Source organism: Anser brachyrhynchus, assembly GCF_964034855.1.
Source record: "Anser brachyrhynchus genome assembly, chromosome: 2".
Lineage (NCBI taxonomy): Eukaryota > Metazoa > Chordata > Aves > Anseriformes > Anatidae > Anser > Anser brachyrhynchus.
This window is the reverse complement of record NC_137695.1, coordinates 87,298,026-87,314,641: the sequence shown is the minus strand read 5'-3', so window position 1 is coordinate 87,314,641 and position 16,616 is coordinate 87,298,026. Positions and strand designations below refer to the sequence as shown.

At 37.1% G+C, this 16,616-nt stretch overlaps 1 protein-coding gene across 1 annotated transcript in view; it reads right to left on the bottom strand.

Moving 5' to 3' along the window:
* ABCA13 (ATP binding cassette subfamily A member 13) overlaps positions 1 to 16,616 on the bottom strand; it is a 200,918-nt gene that overhangs the window by 64,450 nt on the left and 119,852 nt on the right. Inside the window, exons 42-46 of the mRNA XM_080580557.1 lie at positions 8,305 to 8,551; positions 7,329 to 7,418; positions 6,464 to 6,536; positions 4,746 to 4,864; positions 4,280 to 4,367 (exon numbers count right to left, since the gene is read on the bottom strand). Coding sequence (XP_080436683.1) covers positions 4,280 to 4,367; positions 4,746 to 4,864; positions 6,464 to 6,536; positions 7,329 to 7,418; positions 8,305 to 8,551 — 617 coding nt within the window. The remainder of the gene's footprint in view (positions 1 to 4,279; positions 4,368 to 4,745; positions 4,865 to 6,463; positions 6,537 to 7,328; positions 7,419 to 8,304; positions 8,552 to 16,616) is intronic.

Genomic DNA, 16,616 nt, shown 5'->3' with positions numbered 1-16,616 from the left:
CTTGCCTTAACACCCTTCTTCCAAGATTTCAATTTTCCTAAATCCTTTCTGAAATTACCATCTATACAGTTACATATTGAAAACTTCCTTGAATAATATTTTCTCATCACTTAGATGCTGTTCTGAGGTAGTCCTTTTCCATATATATATCAGCCTCTTCTCGGTACTCGTATAATATTCCAAATTTTTTTTGTTCTTTGTTTTTTTTTTGTTTTTAATTTACTTGCAGATAATACTTTTTTAAAAAAAAAAAAAACTTGTAGAATCCGTCTACAATCCTTACTTAGACACAAGGTTCCAGACTTTGCTTTTCCTGCCATGTTCTTCTCCATGCTTCCCAGTGCAAGTTGTCTAATCTTCAGTTCTATTTCTGTCCCCTAATTGTTCTTTTCTTCAGATTTATTTTCTTGACTACCTATTTGCTTGCATGTCTACATCACACTCTGTTGTGAGGCAAGGTCTGAAACACTTTAATCATCCCATTCAGTTCCCTCCTACCTAACCTATATCATGCTTTCATACAGCAATCTGAGCTCCGCTGTCGCTTCTCCTGTGCCTCTCACTCTTGAATCTTCTTTGTCATAAGCTCTGTTCAGCATTATTTCACAAGTGAGCAACTTTGGTCAAGTACCACTAGTCTTTCTTGCAGTAGCTTTCACATTTTCTACACTGTTCTTTACGTGATATTCACAGCTGGTTCAAATCTCATCAGCATTTTATGTCCCCACATTTAGAGGGAGAAAAAAAAAATCCTAAACTGTTTCCTCCTTTGCAAACTTGTATGCAACTCTTTTGTTCTCCTCCAGTTCAATGCACAAGTTACTGCACAGACGAGGTCTCTCATTCTTTAATCAAAAGAGAACTCCTTAAAGAGATGAACTGAAATAAAACCTAAGTGTCCTGGGCAAAAGAACAGATTCTTCCACTGCTGAATCTCCTGTGCAAATACAAACCAGGCCAAGAAACAAACGTATGATCAAGGGTAGACGGTCTTTTTCACATACTGATTTCTTATTGTATCTCGTTTAAAAAGATTTGTGCAGAATATAAATTTATAAATATATATTGAAAATCCACTGAAATTGTGCTCATCGTATCAAAAAAGTCAGTTAAGAGAACAATAAAGCAAAAATCTGATGACACGTCCTCATTTAATTGAAGCAGTGTAAAGGTCTCAAGTATTCACAGAATACCTTAGAAATATAATAATGTGACCAATATTCAAACAAAAATACAAAAAAAAAATCCGTAATAGAGCATTGTGTGTAACCATACATTTCAATATCCCACATAGTAATTAGAATTCTTCATCCAAGATGCATTATTTAACTGAATCAAACTACCAGGAAATAACCAAATTAAAGCTGGCTATTTAATTCTTTATAATCTGGCAACAAGCAAAAGGAATAGTGTCTGAGGTTGCTCTCAGAAGATATGTTTAAGCTTTTTTTTTCTTTTTTTTCTAAAGTCTTATGGTTTATTCTAAATTGATTGCAAAGCTAAAATATGAAAAAGGAAAAATATTAGTTCCAGCTGAAATATATTTCATCTTTCTTGTGCGTCTCACAGGTAATTATTTACAAATGGCAGGAAAGAGATCAGTATTGGAAAAAATATATAGAATGAGACAATTAATTTTGATTTTTATAATTTTATCATCTACCCATGACTGATAAAATTTGTTCCTAGGAAAAAATACTGTCCATCTCTACATTAAAAATAAATTCTGCAAAGACATGTTTCCCATTACTACATACCATTTTTATCTACCATTAACATTCCAGAATTATGTTAGACTAATGTTTTGACTTACCTGTGGCCTATCAAGGAAAAAGTATGAGGAGGGGCAGAGAAATTGCTAATACCAGACAATGGGTATTAAAGTGGAGAGATTTTTTTTTTCAAGTGAGCTTTGTCTAGACATTTATACTATTACTAGGTAGTAAAGCCTCAAATCCCAACCTTTGAGACTGGAAAAATGCACACTTCAGAATACCATTTGAATAGTACAAGTTGTCTTTCAGGACTATTTAAAATTCCTACATATTCTTCCTGTATTCAGTTACGTTACATATAACAGCAACTTTGTCCACAACCACCAAAATAAATGAAGGAATATACATTCAGGGGACAAAAAAAAATGTTAAGGAGCAGTTGTGCTCCATGCAGCAATGATCATCAATGAACGTCCATTGTCAATGGTTTTAATCAGCCAAGTCTCTTGCATATGGTAAATATATTCTTTCTCATGTGTGAACCCATACACTTTCTCTGTATGTACAATGCATATGCAGCACAGTAAAGCAGAAGACTGTTTCAGCATTTGAATAATTGTTTTATCTCAACTGGGAAAAATGTTGTCCATTGGATTGGAGAATAACATATAAGGATTCAGACATTTTCTAAAATGAAATTAATCATACAGTAAGTCTGTTCAAATGCAAATTTCTCATTTTACTTCATACAAGACTATGTAAATAGTACATTCACTGTCTCATGAACAAGCCTGAAAGGTCAAAGTAAAAGTCTGGTCATTAATTACTAAAAGGTTAATGCAATAATTTGACATTGCATCAGTTGAAAGGCACTTCCAGGAGGTATTTTAGATAACACAGTGCCCTTTATAAATCTACTCCACTATTTTCTTTGGCTCTGAAATATGAAGCTTACTCACTAGCAATATAACTATAATTTATCCTTGTGCTGATGCCAGGTGGAGCTCTATGCCAAAGATATTTAAAAAAAAAAAAAAAAAGAGAGAGAGAGAAAAAAAGGAGAAAAAACACAGCACTGGCATGTCAAAACAAAAGTCTAAAATTATTAAAGACATAGGACAAAAACAGCAAAAACAGCAGTCAGAAAAACACATCTTACTGCAATCCTCTAGGACTTCAAGTTCCTAATTAAGGATCAATGGAACTGGATTTCAAACCTATGAGAAATCTGGAGGTAGAAGGGGATTACAAATGACCTAAATGAAAATATATATAAGACAAGGTGTGGATATGAGAGAGAGATTGCTATTCAAAACTACAAGGCAAAGGCATTGTAAACAGTCAACAATCTTGCAAAATGAAATGTGAAATTATGTTGGCAAGAGAGAATATCTGCATCTTGTTTTAACTACAGTTTGCCTCAAAAGGGATTTGGGATAGAGCTTAATTATACTGTTGCTTCTCTTCTTCATTTGCAAGAGCAAATAAAATCTAGTGTCTATAAAATAATATAAAGGAAGCACCTTCCTTTAATATTCTAATTTGGAATCCATAAGGTCAAGCTTCACAGCTTCCTCTGGCAATAAATGTGTTTTGCTTGGATACAGAAATAGAGGCCTCTCACTGAGATTCTTCATAATCTCCTCCAAAACTACCTCTCCTCATTAATGGTCTACATCTGAATGGACCTCAAAAGAACCTTTCAAAACATTCCCTATGGAAAAAAATAAAAATAGAAAAATGCTTTGCACTGATAATTCCCTTTTAGCTTCTAGATCCTACTCCAAGTTTTCACACTGTCCTTCCAGTGTGTACCAGAACGTCTCAAGGAAAAGCTCCTGACTTCAGTTGCACTTATAATAATCCTTCTGTTCCTGGCTCTTGGGAGAAGCTCCAAAGAGAAAACAATGGCTACATGTAGCATTGCAAGACGGAATGACCCACTGTCAGAAGAGATTCATATTTCACAACCTGACCAATTTCAGCAAGGTACAAGTTTCTCTGGGATAAAAAGGGGGAAGTTGCTCATATTTGAAAAGAGAATTATAAATGCAAGGTAGTACACTTGTCACGCAGAAGTAATATTCGCAGAAACTCTATCTTGATTTTTAAGGATTTTTCGTCTTAAGGATAAGAAGGGAAAAAAATAAAGAAATACGTAGCAAAGAAAAATATTTATTACAGAAATGAAACAAGCATCAGTAACAATTAATTTCTGAGAAGTTCAATGGACATTTTTCAATTCTGACATTAACTTTTTGTAGAACACAAACAAATAGAGAAGATTTGAACTACCTAAAAAAAAATTTAAAGGTGAGCTCAGACAGACTTTGAAAGAGGTTCACAAGAAAACTGTATCATTAAACTCATTTAAAATTTTTCAGAACACAAGGGAATATTAATATATTTATGAACAGAGAAATGGACTACACTAGTCAGAGAGTTTTTCTCCCAATTTTTTAATGCAAGGATTTCATATAATGATTTATTATTTGCTAATTGCAATGAAGTCTGGAGACTGAAGAGGTAATACATACATACATACACAAACATGCAACCCTTACCTTAGCCAGAGGCTTAGATTTGATCTTATTCAATTTTTGTTCTTGAAATGCAGAGACTTTCCTCCCTCCAAAAGACCAACCACCATATCTGTTAATAGACAATAAGGTAATAGCATGCCTTAAGCTCTGTCTTCCTTAGCAATCTTTTCTTGCAATGATAAAGTGGAAATATCTATATTAACACTATATTTTTCAACTGAACTCACTGCATGGCAAGAAGAGCCAGTGTATACCTGGAAGGAATTGTCATGCAGCTGCTGGAGGAAACTCTGAGAAGTCACCATGGAGGCGACTCCATGTTACCTTAGCCTGGCCATACACTTTAATAACAACCAATAAAGGCAACTGCCCCTTACACACCCAGTAACACAGACATGTGATTTGGATTAGGAAGTACTGTGGTTTTTTGTTTGTTTGTTTGTTTTATATACATAAGCGATAAACCACACAGACATTTTAGGGTTACCTTGCTTTATTGGAAGACCTCACTAAATATTCTTCCACAAGGAACCCTGAAAGATTATACAGAATATGTCCTTGCTTATTCTTCACATAGAGAACAGAGGTGTTGAAACTTGGACACATCTGGAAAAAAGTATAACGTAAAATATTTAATACATAAAATAAGTACAGGGCTCCTTAAAAATCAGTGGCACTACATTTAGCCATTTTTTTTAAATTTGCACGTAGTTTTTACAGCATTGCTTGTCAACTGGATTTGCCTCTTTCAGCTTTGATGACTTTTCAATAAATTATGTGTGGTTTTATGTTTATAAGGCATTTCAAATAATTGTAGCTGTTACCTACACGAGAACCACCTTTGATATCTCTTGCAACCCTGTAAGTCATTTTTGAAAACATCAAAACTTAAAAATAAGTTTAGAAAGTTGTATAGCAATGAAAAAGGCAATGAGACTTCTATTCAATTCTTGTTCCTGAAAAGAAACAAAAAAAAGGCACTACATGAATCTGGATGAAAACAAAATTTTGATTCGTGCAATATGCTTCTAAAAGTTTCACTGAGGGACTGCAGTAGAGAAAAAGGGAAGATGTTTTCTAGCAATTCAGTGGGACATTCTCACAACCAAAGAAAAAGAGACAGGTATTATGATAAGATACCTGGGAAACCTCATTAAGTATATAATGCATAAAACCTGAAAATTTGTAATGCTCATTTGACATCTCAACCATCCACAAGCTAAAATTCACTCTTTAGTGAAGTCATTCTGATTTACCATAGCTCACAAATAAAATTTTTGTCCCCATTGTCAAGTGACTTCTCTCCTTTGAACTTTCACAGTTAATGGGCCTCTCCCTGAGCTTGAGTTTCGATTGCCATTTTATTTAAGCTTCTTGTATTCTAGGTATCTTTCTATAGTATTAGAAGAAAACTTGTTCCTTGCCCAGAAAAAAAAAAATAGTTCCCCCTTCCACAAAACTATATTGCTATATTTCAGATGCAACTCTTACTGTAAATAACTTGTCTCTTTCATAAAGATATAAATAGTTGATGCAATAGTCCCATCCAGGCAAATAAATTAGACAGTTCAGACTCAGTTTCATATTCCCGGTTATTACTCAACCTAAGAATAAGTCAGCTGGAAAACTCACCAGTCAAGGAGGTCAGGAATTCATTATATTTTTCAAAATCTGTTCTTTCCTGAAGAGCTCTTTTATTTTCAGATATACAGTCCAATGCAAAAATAAACTAACAATTAAATCTTAGTCAGATGTAGATTCCCTGGTAGCTTGCCCTTCCCTTTGGGAGTAGGTAGTCTACCACATAATCAAGTTTTATCCTTGTTTTATCTGACTATTTTTTAAGCAATGTCCTATATCAGGTTTAAAGTTCCATCTGCTGGAAATAGTTCAGCTGTCTTTGACTCCTTTTACTTCAGGTCAATCTATAGCCTTCTCTAGTATGTATGCACACACACACACACAAACACATATATATGCAACAAAAGCATGCGTGCAACCTCTTTCCCTGAAGACTTCAAAAGATGTAGGCCAAACATTAAATGAAACAAAGAAATATCTCATCAGAAAAAAGCCAGTGCTCTGAGGGTTTACTTTCTCATCTCTTTCTCTACCTCTTCAAAAAGAATAGTCAAAGTATTATATAACACACACACACACACCATTTTTACATATATACTCGCACACACTTATACATGGACATACCTCCTGTTCAGACACACATCTACATGAATCCTGGGGTGAAGAAGATTCCATCTGCCAACATGAATTATTTTTTCTAATGGGAATAAACATAATGATAGACACAGCCATTATGAGAAAGGAGTACATGACTCTATGGAAGAAATCCACAGAGTAACAAGTATATCTGCAATCTTCAGCAAGTTCTTAGTATTTTATCACAGTGGCAGTTGTGTCTGAAGGTATATCAATTTTGCTCATTTGAATCAAGGTGGATTCACAACAAATATTTATGTGAGTAAAGCAACAAATGAGCTACATGCTTTGTGTTTGCATCAGTAAATTAACTAAAGCATGGTAGCCATTTTGTACTCCTGACTTTGGACACCTGGAATTCTTCCTACCATTGTAATTATTGTCTAACCTACATTCATATGGACAACAGACTTGATCAAAATCCTCCTGAAATAAATGGGAAAGCTGTCGCTAAATTCTAACGGATTAGGATCAGACTTTTAACAGTGAAGCCTACTTACATATTCTACCTAGATACTAGCTCCTCCATCAAAGCGGATTTGACATTAACCTCACACTGCCAATAAAAGCCTAAGACAGTCCACACTACATAGCAAAATATATTTAATTTACCACTTCTTTACAACATTTGTTTTTATGTACTATTTTACCTTTTTTTTTTTTTTAGGTATATGCATTCAGCAAAATTTGTTCCTAGTCTCAACTTTAGGCTAATTAATTTTTACTGTTACATTTCATGGAAAATATGCTAGATTTATTGATTTCTTCACTACTGTCATAGTCTCCATTTCAAATTAGCAGCAAGTGTTAAATCAGTATAGAGCATTTTGAATCAGTTACATTATACAGTTACCCTTGCTTAGAATGCATGCATGTGTGGTCCCAGTCAAAGAAATATCTCAGCAGAATCTGAGAAAGGTTTCCTAGGTTATCATCTTCAATGCTGTTCAAATTGGGCCACGGCATCGGAGGATGGAAAGGGGAAAGAAACACAAACATGTTACAATGTCTAGTTCTATTAACTTTAAGCCTCATGATTCTACATGTTTATCAAGAAATTAAAGAACTATCAAATCCATGCATAGGAAACATACCAAAACAACAAAATGATCTCATTTCATAAACTGCTTGTGAACATGTAAAGAAACTTCAATACAAACATGCATTCCTAGCAGCACATTTGAGGTAATCTATGTTTCATTTATAAATTTAAACATCATCACATTATCTTTATGAAGGTATCTGGATATTTGTCCAGTAGATAAAACAATCTGTGTGATATGCGCTTAATACAGAATAATTCAGAGATGACATATAGGTACTGTAGATAAAAAACTATAATACGAAATAGTCTAGTTGGTTTCAAAGCTTAAAAAAAAATAGAAAGTGGAGGTTCATTTAGAAGGGCACCAAGCTTTCTTAGTGCTCTATGGCACTGTCAAAGATGAGAAATTTTGAGAAAATTACTTCAGACCTAATCAACTAAATAAGTTGAAGCATGCAAATGCTTGTTTAAATGCACTTAGTCATTTACATATAAATGGTCATGACTTGTATTGAAACTGATTGCCCAATCCAAACTGCTCCAAAATCTTTGTCTTTTCCTCCAGCAAATCCTTTGCACAATGTTTTTCCATTTTTATGTCCCCCTCATAATAATCTATTAAAATGTGCTAAACAACCGGAACATAAAAATAAATAAAAATAACAATAAAAATAAAAATAAAAAGTAACCTACTATAAGAAATATTCATTAAAATATGAGAACTCAAGGGTAAAGATCCCAGAACCCATGATACTGATGAAGATTGATGAGCCCCTTCCCTTACCTAAAGAACGATTCTGCATTCTTGTAAAGTCTTGGTGTCAGCTTGAGAGAAGGATAAGCAATAGCCAGCGGCTTCACGCTAAACAAGGCCATTGCCAGTGCAACAAAGATGATGGGCAGCAGCACGTTTGACAGACTTCCTCTCCAGTCTCGCCTGGCGTGGTGAAACCTCTTCATCAGAATGGCAACTATTTGTGCAAGAACAAGATTGGCTCCACACACATGTGAGGCCCCCGTCAGTGAGATATCTGTGTGACAAAACCAAAACAAAACAAACTTCTGACAAACAAGGCAAATCAAATTAACCTTGCCTGTATTACATTTTCAAATATAGAACACAATAGCCTTTTTGACAGAAAAGCAAAACTATACAAATTTAGTATTCTCCTGGATGAAGCAGTACGAACCTCTCCCCACACACCATTAAAAAATAATTAGCTCTGCCTACAAAGGGAAAACAGATCTTCAGCCAAGGTATCTTTGTAGCTCCCTGTACGCAGCTGAAGGAGTACTGAATACCTATTGCCCAGAGGTCTTTGTACTGGCACAACTATTTCTTGTGCATTGCCACTTTTGCCCCTAGACAAATGACTGACAAACATGGCCTGTATTAGCACGAAGTTCGTGATCCACTCTGACTGAAATCAGTGGCAACTTTTCCACAGGATTTCAACATGACATCTTCAGAGTATGTAACAGAGAATCACAGAAGCGAGAGAGGTGGATTCTTGTAAAAACATTCCCTTCATTCTTGTGCCCATAGAGGACTGCTTACAGTTATTAATGTGCTCGTCAAAGCAATTTTCATAATCCCACTCATGGGCTGTCCCTCATATTCCCATGGGAGTGTTTCTGCAGCTTATTAACATCTCACCAAACACACATTTTCCTGATATGCTCTACCTGAATTTCATTTTGTTGCTCTTTGTTAAACACTTTTGAGAAACACCAATCCCTTTGCCTCCATTTTAGATCCCAATGACTTTTAGGTATGTGCAGGCTATTACCACCACCTCCTGTGGCCTTGCCAAACTGAACATACCTCCAGCCTCTTTTTCTCCTTAGAGTATAGCAGTCTCCCGTAGATTTATTACCACAGGTATTTGCACTGTAGCAAGACTAAAGAGACTGTTTATCATAGTGCTCAAAGACATAGCATATTTTACAATCCCTTGTGATTTGTCTCTTACTGCCTTCTGTTCTATGTACTGAGACAACTATAAACAGCATTTCCAAGTTACATTTTAACAACTGCTTGTATGAGAGCCTTCACATAACTTCAAATTAACTGCCCTTCACTTTGCACTGTTTCTTCTGGTTTACTAGAATTTTAATCCCAGAAGACAGAGCTGTGGGATAAAAGAGGGGAGGAGATGGCAGAAAAGACAAGTTGAATTTCCAACAGAGTAGCCATTGAACAATGCAGCTCAAATTCTGTGCTCTGTGACAACCAGTATGTGGACTGTAAACTTACGATTTCTTATATTAAAAATTACATGTGCTTTTTATGGAAGATTTTAATTAGTCATCAAGTAGACGTTATGGGAAATGTCAGCTTCTAGGGTTTGGGCATACAGCAGAGGAGGAAGTCAAGTGGGACTTCACGGTGACATGGGATACCTTGTGAACTTCCCAACACAAAGACTTCTGGAAAAGATAAAGATCACATCCACCTTCAAGATAAGCAAAAAGGAGGATCCTGGTAAATAAATGCTGGTCAGCCTCAGTCTCTGGGATGGTTACAGATGAAATCTCCCAGGAAATCACACCCAAAATATGAGAAACAAGGTGCCTGGGAATAGCCAGCAAGGCTTTACCAAGGTCAAATCCTGCCTGGCCCAACTGAGAGCTGTGAAGACAGGACCTGTTTGGTGAATGAGGGATGATCAATGGACGATGTTTCCCTTGACTGAACACAGCTTGTGACATGGCCTCCCGCAGCATCCTTAGAACAAATAGGGTGAGTAAGACTACAAAGATGACTGACCATGCTGTTCTGCACCACACTATGGGCTGGAGTAGCAGTACTGGGTCCGGCCAAGGAACAGTTGGTTACTGATGCTGTCCATCAGAGCCAATAGTGGGGAAAACACTGGCTGACAGTTCTGGTTAGCACATGCATGTGCACACAGCCACACCGGGTGGGGGCCTGCACTGTTTGGAGGTGACTGTGGGGCTCGGCACTGGGATGAAGGACACCTTCCAGCAGGATTGGCGGGCAGAGTCAGTTCAGCAGCAGCACCCAGGGGCCCTAGTAGCACCAGGAAAAAGGGTCACTTCTCAGGGAAAAGACAAAGAAGAAACAAGCAAAAGATGGAGCAAAGGAAACTCTGACTCAATAAATATATGAGGACAAAAATTGCTGTCGTGGAGACCAACACATCTCAAAATCAGGACAAGACCCTGAATAACCTGCTCTAGCTTGACCTGCCTTGAGTAGGTGGTTGGACAAGATAATCCCCCAAATGTTTCTTCAGACCTTAATAGCTTCTGTTTCATTCAGATTTCAATTACTTCTAAGTAATTAATTTTGCTTTTATTACTGGAAAATAAAACAGTATTTATTCTTTTAATTCTGCAACTGAATGGCTTTTTGTTTTGTTTTTTGTTTGTTTGTTGTGTTTTTTTTTTTCCCCTACAGATTCCCATAGAATAGAAATTCTGTCTGTAAGCAGTTCTAATCACAGATGTATCTTACTAATTTGACAGCTGGTAGAAATAGGATTTAGGATTTTGGTCCATTATGGAGAAAAAAGCAACAAAATTCAGATCCTGGTCCAGTATTGAAGTGCCCCAATCAAGAACAGTTACATTTGGGGTTTGGAACTTGGCTTTTCTATAATTTAGGTAGTAGCAGAAGACAATCTTAGTAAAAGAAGAAATTCTTTTTTAAGCAAATTTCTTATGAATGTATTAAGCTTTTTGAATTATTATAGTGAGATTTTCAACAGTTGACTCAATACAGAAATTGAGACACTTGGAAGCAGAACAATTTGCAAGGGATGGGCGTTTTTAGAATAAATGAGATCCTGTAAGCTTTTCCAGCTGAGCATCCCTGAAATTGTAAAATAACTATCTCTCATTTATCAAAGCAATGAAATGCCGGAAAAGGACAGAGAAGCAGCATAGAATTGAAATATCTGCCATTGTCCCAGACCTGTTCACAGATTATAAACTTGAAATGTGAGTGAAAAATGCTTCAAAATATTTGCCCCTTTGAATCTCTGAAAGAGGACTATGACAATTATTTTTTGGGGGCAGAAAGGGAAAACAAAGTTATCATTCATGTTATTTCTTGGCAAATGGAACAGAGAGAAATGATAACAAATTAATTCAGATTGCAATAGGAAGAGAAACTGTTGCCCTGAATAAAAACAATGGTTCATTTTGTCCAACATCCTGACTTTTACTCAGTATTTCTAAAGCTGGCCAGCCAAGATATATCACAAGAAGATACATTATATTAAAAGTATTTATTTGCCCTAGGCATTTTTTTTCTTTTTAAAATTATTGTCTTTTCTAAGAAAGTATGTATTTCAATTTATCCACAAGGAAGGTGTCAAATGTCTTTCTGAATCAAATTTCAATCTTTGTGACCTTAAATTCTGTCATTCCACTGTGTTTCAAGTTAAAAAAACAAAACAAAAACCACCTTGTTCATCTTTTTTGAATGTATTCTGTTTGATGGAACTGGATATGCTCCTAAATCTTGCTCTGGGGAGATAGATTACAGAAGTTCCCAATCTATCTTCTGCATAAACAATCTCAAGCTCTCAGTATCCTCTTATAAAATCTTTATAGTCCTAATCAACCTCCACCACTTGCCTCAAGTCCCCTTGTATTACTGCTGTATCAGTCTTGAGACATACTGTGTTCAGCACGGCTGCCTATCACAAGTGGAAGCACTACTGATTTATACAATAGCATTATGCATTCTTGTACTGATCACTTGTGTTTTCTAGGCATCGTACAATTTTGTTTGGCTGTAGACATGCAGTACCCAATATAACTTCTGAGATTCCTTAGGTATTAAATCACTCGGAGAAAGAAAAACTTGAATAGTATTTATACATACACCTGACATTTAACCTTTCGTGTTCAATAATCCTATATGCAGTATCTACTTTACTTTTCTTTTAACTAGAACCTACAAAATTATGCTTTGCTTTATAAAGCGTGTAAGTAATTTACCATAATAAATGAAGCACATATTTATGGAAACAATTTCTGATTACGACTGGTAATCATACAGTCTAGAAGACTAGAACAAGACCAGCTGACCTCTCTGTTATGAAGTCAATTTTTATGCAGAAAGCTTATGGAAATATTCTCATTAATAATTTAGATCACAAAATTAAAAATCTGACCCAAATGTTAGGAGCTGTCTTTCTTGACTTATGATTGCAATTAAATGCAAGAAGTGCAATTATGTTCACAATTAAGTTGTACTTCCCAACCATCCAGACTCTCCTTTATATTTTGGAAAAGATTCTTGGTGTTTTCCAGTTCTTATAGTTAATATCAGGGAAACAGAACAAGTCCTAAATTTCAGAACAAAGATTCTGAAAATCCTTATCTATAGACTGCTCTACAGTTAGTCGTAGAACCACAAATTAAAAATTCAACTTCATGTTCTGGGCCCTGGACTTCAGAATGAGTCTCAGTGGGCCTGAATATCATTAAGACAGAATAACTGACATCTAGGTAACTGTAGAGCTCATCAGTAAAATTAACATATTTTGAAGCTAAAGCACAGTTTTCTGTCACTAAACAATCTTGTAAGGAATCCTCTTCACAACTCAAATCTCCCAAGTCTCTTCAAGCCAGACAGTTGACTGATCAGAGAATTTCCTTCCTTTATCAAACACATTCTTATTGCTTAAGATGCCATCACTTAAGATGAGTAGGGCACCGAGAGAACAGCATGAAGTACACAATTGATTTGTGATGGAAATCCAAGAAAGAACCAACATAATCAGAAAAACATATTAAAAAACATATTGAATACTCTCACCTGCCTCCCCCCCCCATCCCCAATCCAAACCCACAACCTGAAAAACCATCCTCAGAAAAGGACAGACAGCAGATGGCAGACTTGCAACCTCTTTAAGCCCCTCGTTTTTGCATTCTGCAGAGAAATGAGCATGAACAAAAGCTCATCTGTAGCCAAGATTAGGAAAGGAATATGGTAAACCTCATTCAAACTACCTAATTCTCTATTTAGAAGAAATGAATACTCGTGCCAGGCCTACCCACAGCAACCTGTAAGGGACTGGAGAACTAGTTACGCACCATTATACTTAAATCTCAAAGAGATGGGAGTACCAGAGGAAATGTATCTGTCCTTCACTGTCTTAAAGAATCATAGAATGATTAGGAAAGGAAAGATACAGCCATAGAATCACAGATTCCTAGAATGGTTTGGACCCCAGCTTTCCTGTAGGCTCGTTTTAGGTACCAAAAGGCTGCTATAAGGTCTCCCTGGAGCCTTCTCTTCTCCAGGCTGAACATCCTCAGCTCTCTCAGCCTTTCTTCATCAGAGAGGTGCTCCAGTTCTCTGATCGTCGTGATCGGAGTACCTCCTCTGGACTCTTTCCAACAGGTCCACGTCCTTCTTGTGCTGGGGGCCTCAGAGCTGAACACAGTACTCCAGGTGGGGTTGCACAAGAGCAGAGAAGAAGGGGAGAGGAGAATCACCTCTCTTAACCTGCTGGCCATGCTTCTTTTGATGCAGCCCAGGATATGTTTGGCTTTCAGGCCAATGGCATTCAGGGGTGTATCAGAAAGGTTGTGCTTAGTAGGTCAAGAGAAGTTCTCCTCCCCCTCTACTCTGCCCTGGTGAGACCACATCTAGAATATTGCATCCAATCAGGGCCCCTCAGTTCAAGAAGGACAGGGAACTGCTTGAGAGAGTCCAGTGCAAAGCCACGAGGATGATTAAGGGAGTGGAGCATCTCCCTTATGATGAAAGGCTGAGGGAGCTGAGTCTCTTTTGCTTGGAGAAGAGGAGACTGAGGGGTGACCTTATTAATGTTTATAAATATGTAAAGGGTGAGCGTCAGGAGGACAGAGCCAGGTTCTTCTCGGTGACATCCAATGATAGGACAAGGGGCAACGGGTGCAAGCTGGAACGTAGGAGGTTCTGCTTAAACATGAGACAAAACTTTTTTATGGTGAGAGTGACAGAGCACTGGAACAGGCTGCCTGGGGGGGTTGTGGAGTCTCCTTCTCTGGAGACATTCAAAACACACCCGGACACGTTCCTGTGTGACATGATTTAGGTGTTCCTGCTCCGGCAGGGAGATTGGACTAGATGATCTTTCAAGGTCCCTTCCAATCCCTAACATTCTGTGATTCTGTGATTGCCAGCTCACGATGAGCTTCTCATCCATCAACAACCCCAGGTCCTTATTCTCAGGGCTGGTCTCAGTCCATTCTCTGCCCAGCCTATATTTGTGCTTGAGATTGCCTCAGCCCAGGTTAAGGACCTTGCACTTGGCCTTGTTGAACCTCATGAGGTTCACACCGGCCTACCTCTCAAGCCTGTCCAGGTCCCTCTGGATGACACCCCTTCCCTCCAGTGTGTTGACCATACCACACAGCTTGGTGTCATCTGCAAACTTGCTGAGAGTGCACTCAGTCTCACTGTCCATGTCACCAACAAAGATGTCAAACAGCACAGGTCCCAGTATTGACCCCTGATGAACACCACGCATTACTGATCTCCACTTGGACATTGAGCCATTGACTACAACATTTTGAGTATGACCATCCAGCCACTTCCTTATCCACAGAGTCCGTCCATAAAATCCATGTCTCTCCAATTTAGAAACAAGAATATCATGGGGGATAGTATCTAATGTTGCTCTTCCCCTATCCACCAATGCTGTAATCCCATTGTAGAAGGCCACCAAATTTGCCAGGCATGATCTGCCCTTAGTGAAGCCATTTTGTATGTCACTAATCACCTCCTTATTTTCCGTGTGCCTTAGCATAGTCTCCAGGAGGAATATAAAGTGCTTTTTAGAAGGGAAAGTGTAACACAAGGAGGAGTTAGAGGACAATAAATCTAAGCTCTGTGGTGTTTGTTGTTGTTGTTGTTATAGTTGGGGTTGTTTTGTTTTACCGTTTCTTGCTGACTTTTTTATTTTTAAACAAACTATAGACAGAGGTGAATCCAAGCAACAACATTTGATCCTGGACATCACTGTTTGCATCTGGGATTTTCATTCAGATTTGTTGCAAGTAGAAAACACATTGTACAGACTCACATAAGGCACACAATTAAATGGCAATAGAAAATACATTGCTAATATCCACTAGGGAAAAGGAAAGAAACAAAACAGAGGTATAGTGGGTTTTGTCCCCTCCCTTCACTTTTTTTTTTTATTTTAGTCTTTCACAAAGCACTATCACTATCTGAAAAATATACAGTGCAAGACAATACACGCCAAAATGTTAGTTTTTTGTATACTAACTGAATTACCATTATCTAGATTATCAACAGCTCCTTAAATTTATATACTGCCATTGCTGACACAGATCAATCTATTAGAGGTGAAACTATGCAGTCACAGCTTCGACACTACAGGCATCTCTACAGCATGTGAGTACCCCAAAAAGATTAATTCCCACTGCCTCACCTCTTCAACATTTTACAGATTACTAAGTGAACTTTGAAGAGAGGCCATCTGAATCCACCTCCTCCTACAGCAGTCCAGCATCAGTGAGTCCATTTCAATTTTCATTTATTCCTTCTTCTACCAAATAACATGGTATGTAGTTACTATACAAGCATGAGCAAGAAAAACTGATAGAAGCCAAGACATGAAGTGAACAGAGTTGGGAAACATTCATCCCATCTTTAGACTTGAGTGATTCAGAGCACATAACAGCTGAAGTTCCCTACTTAACCACTGAAATGAAGCAAACTGGAGCACATTAAGAAAGAACAGAAGGCACACTGTTACATGAAAATGATTCACAAAATAAAGAAGCAAAGACAACCTGAATGAAATCTACAGTGGAAGAATTTTAGAAGCTGCATACCTTTCCTATCATAATATAAAAGATAAGAAATATTTTATAATGGTATAAACTTGCAAATATCTACAAAATAATCCTAACAGGAGATTCCTAGTGTAAATAAGAATCCAATTCAATGTTTTCTTATTCTTTCCAGGCATGCTGGAGCCTCATCCACATCCAGAACACCATCCTTTAATTTCAGCTCTTTTATCAAGAACTTGTGCTTTTTCAAACTTAGAACATACTATTGCCTGCATTACATAGACACATAGCTGAGCACCATTA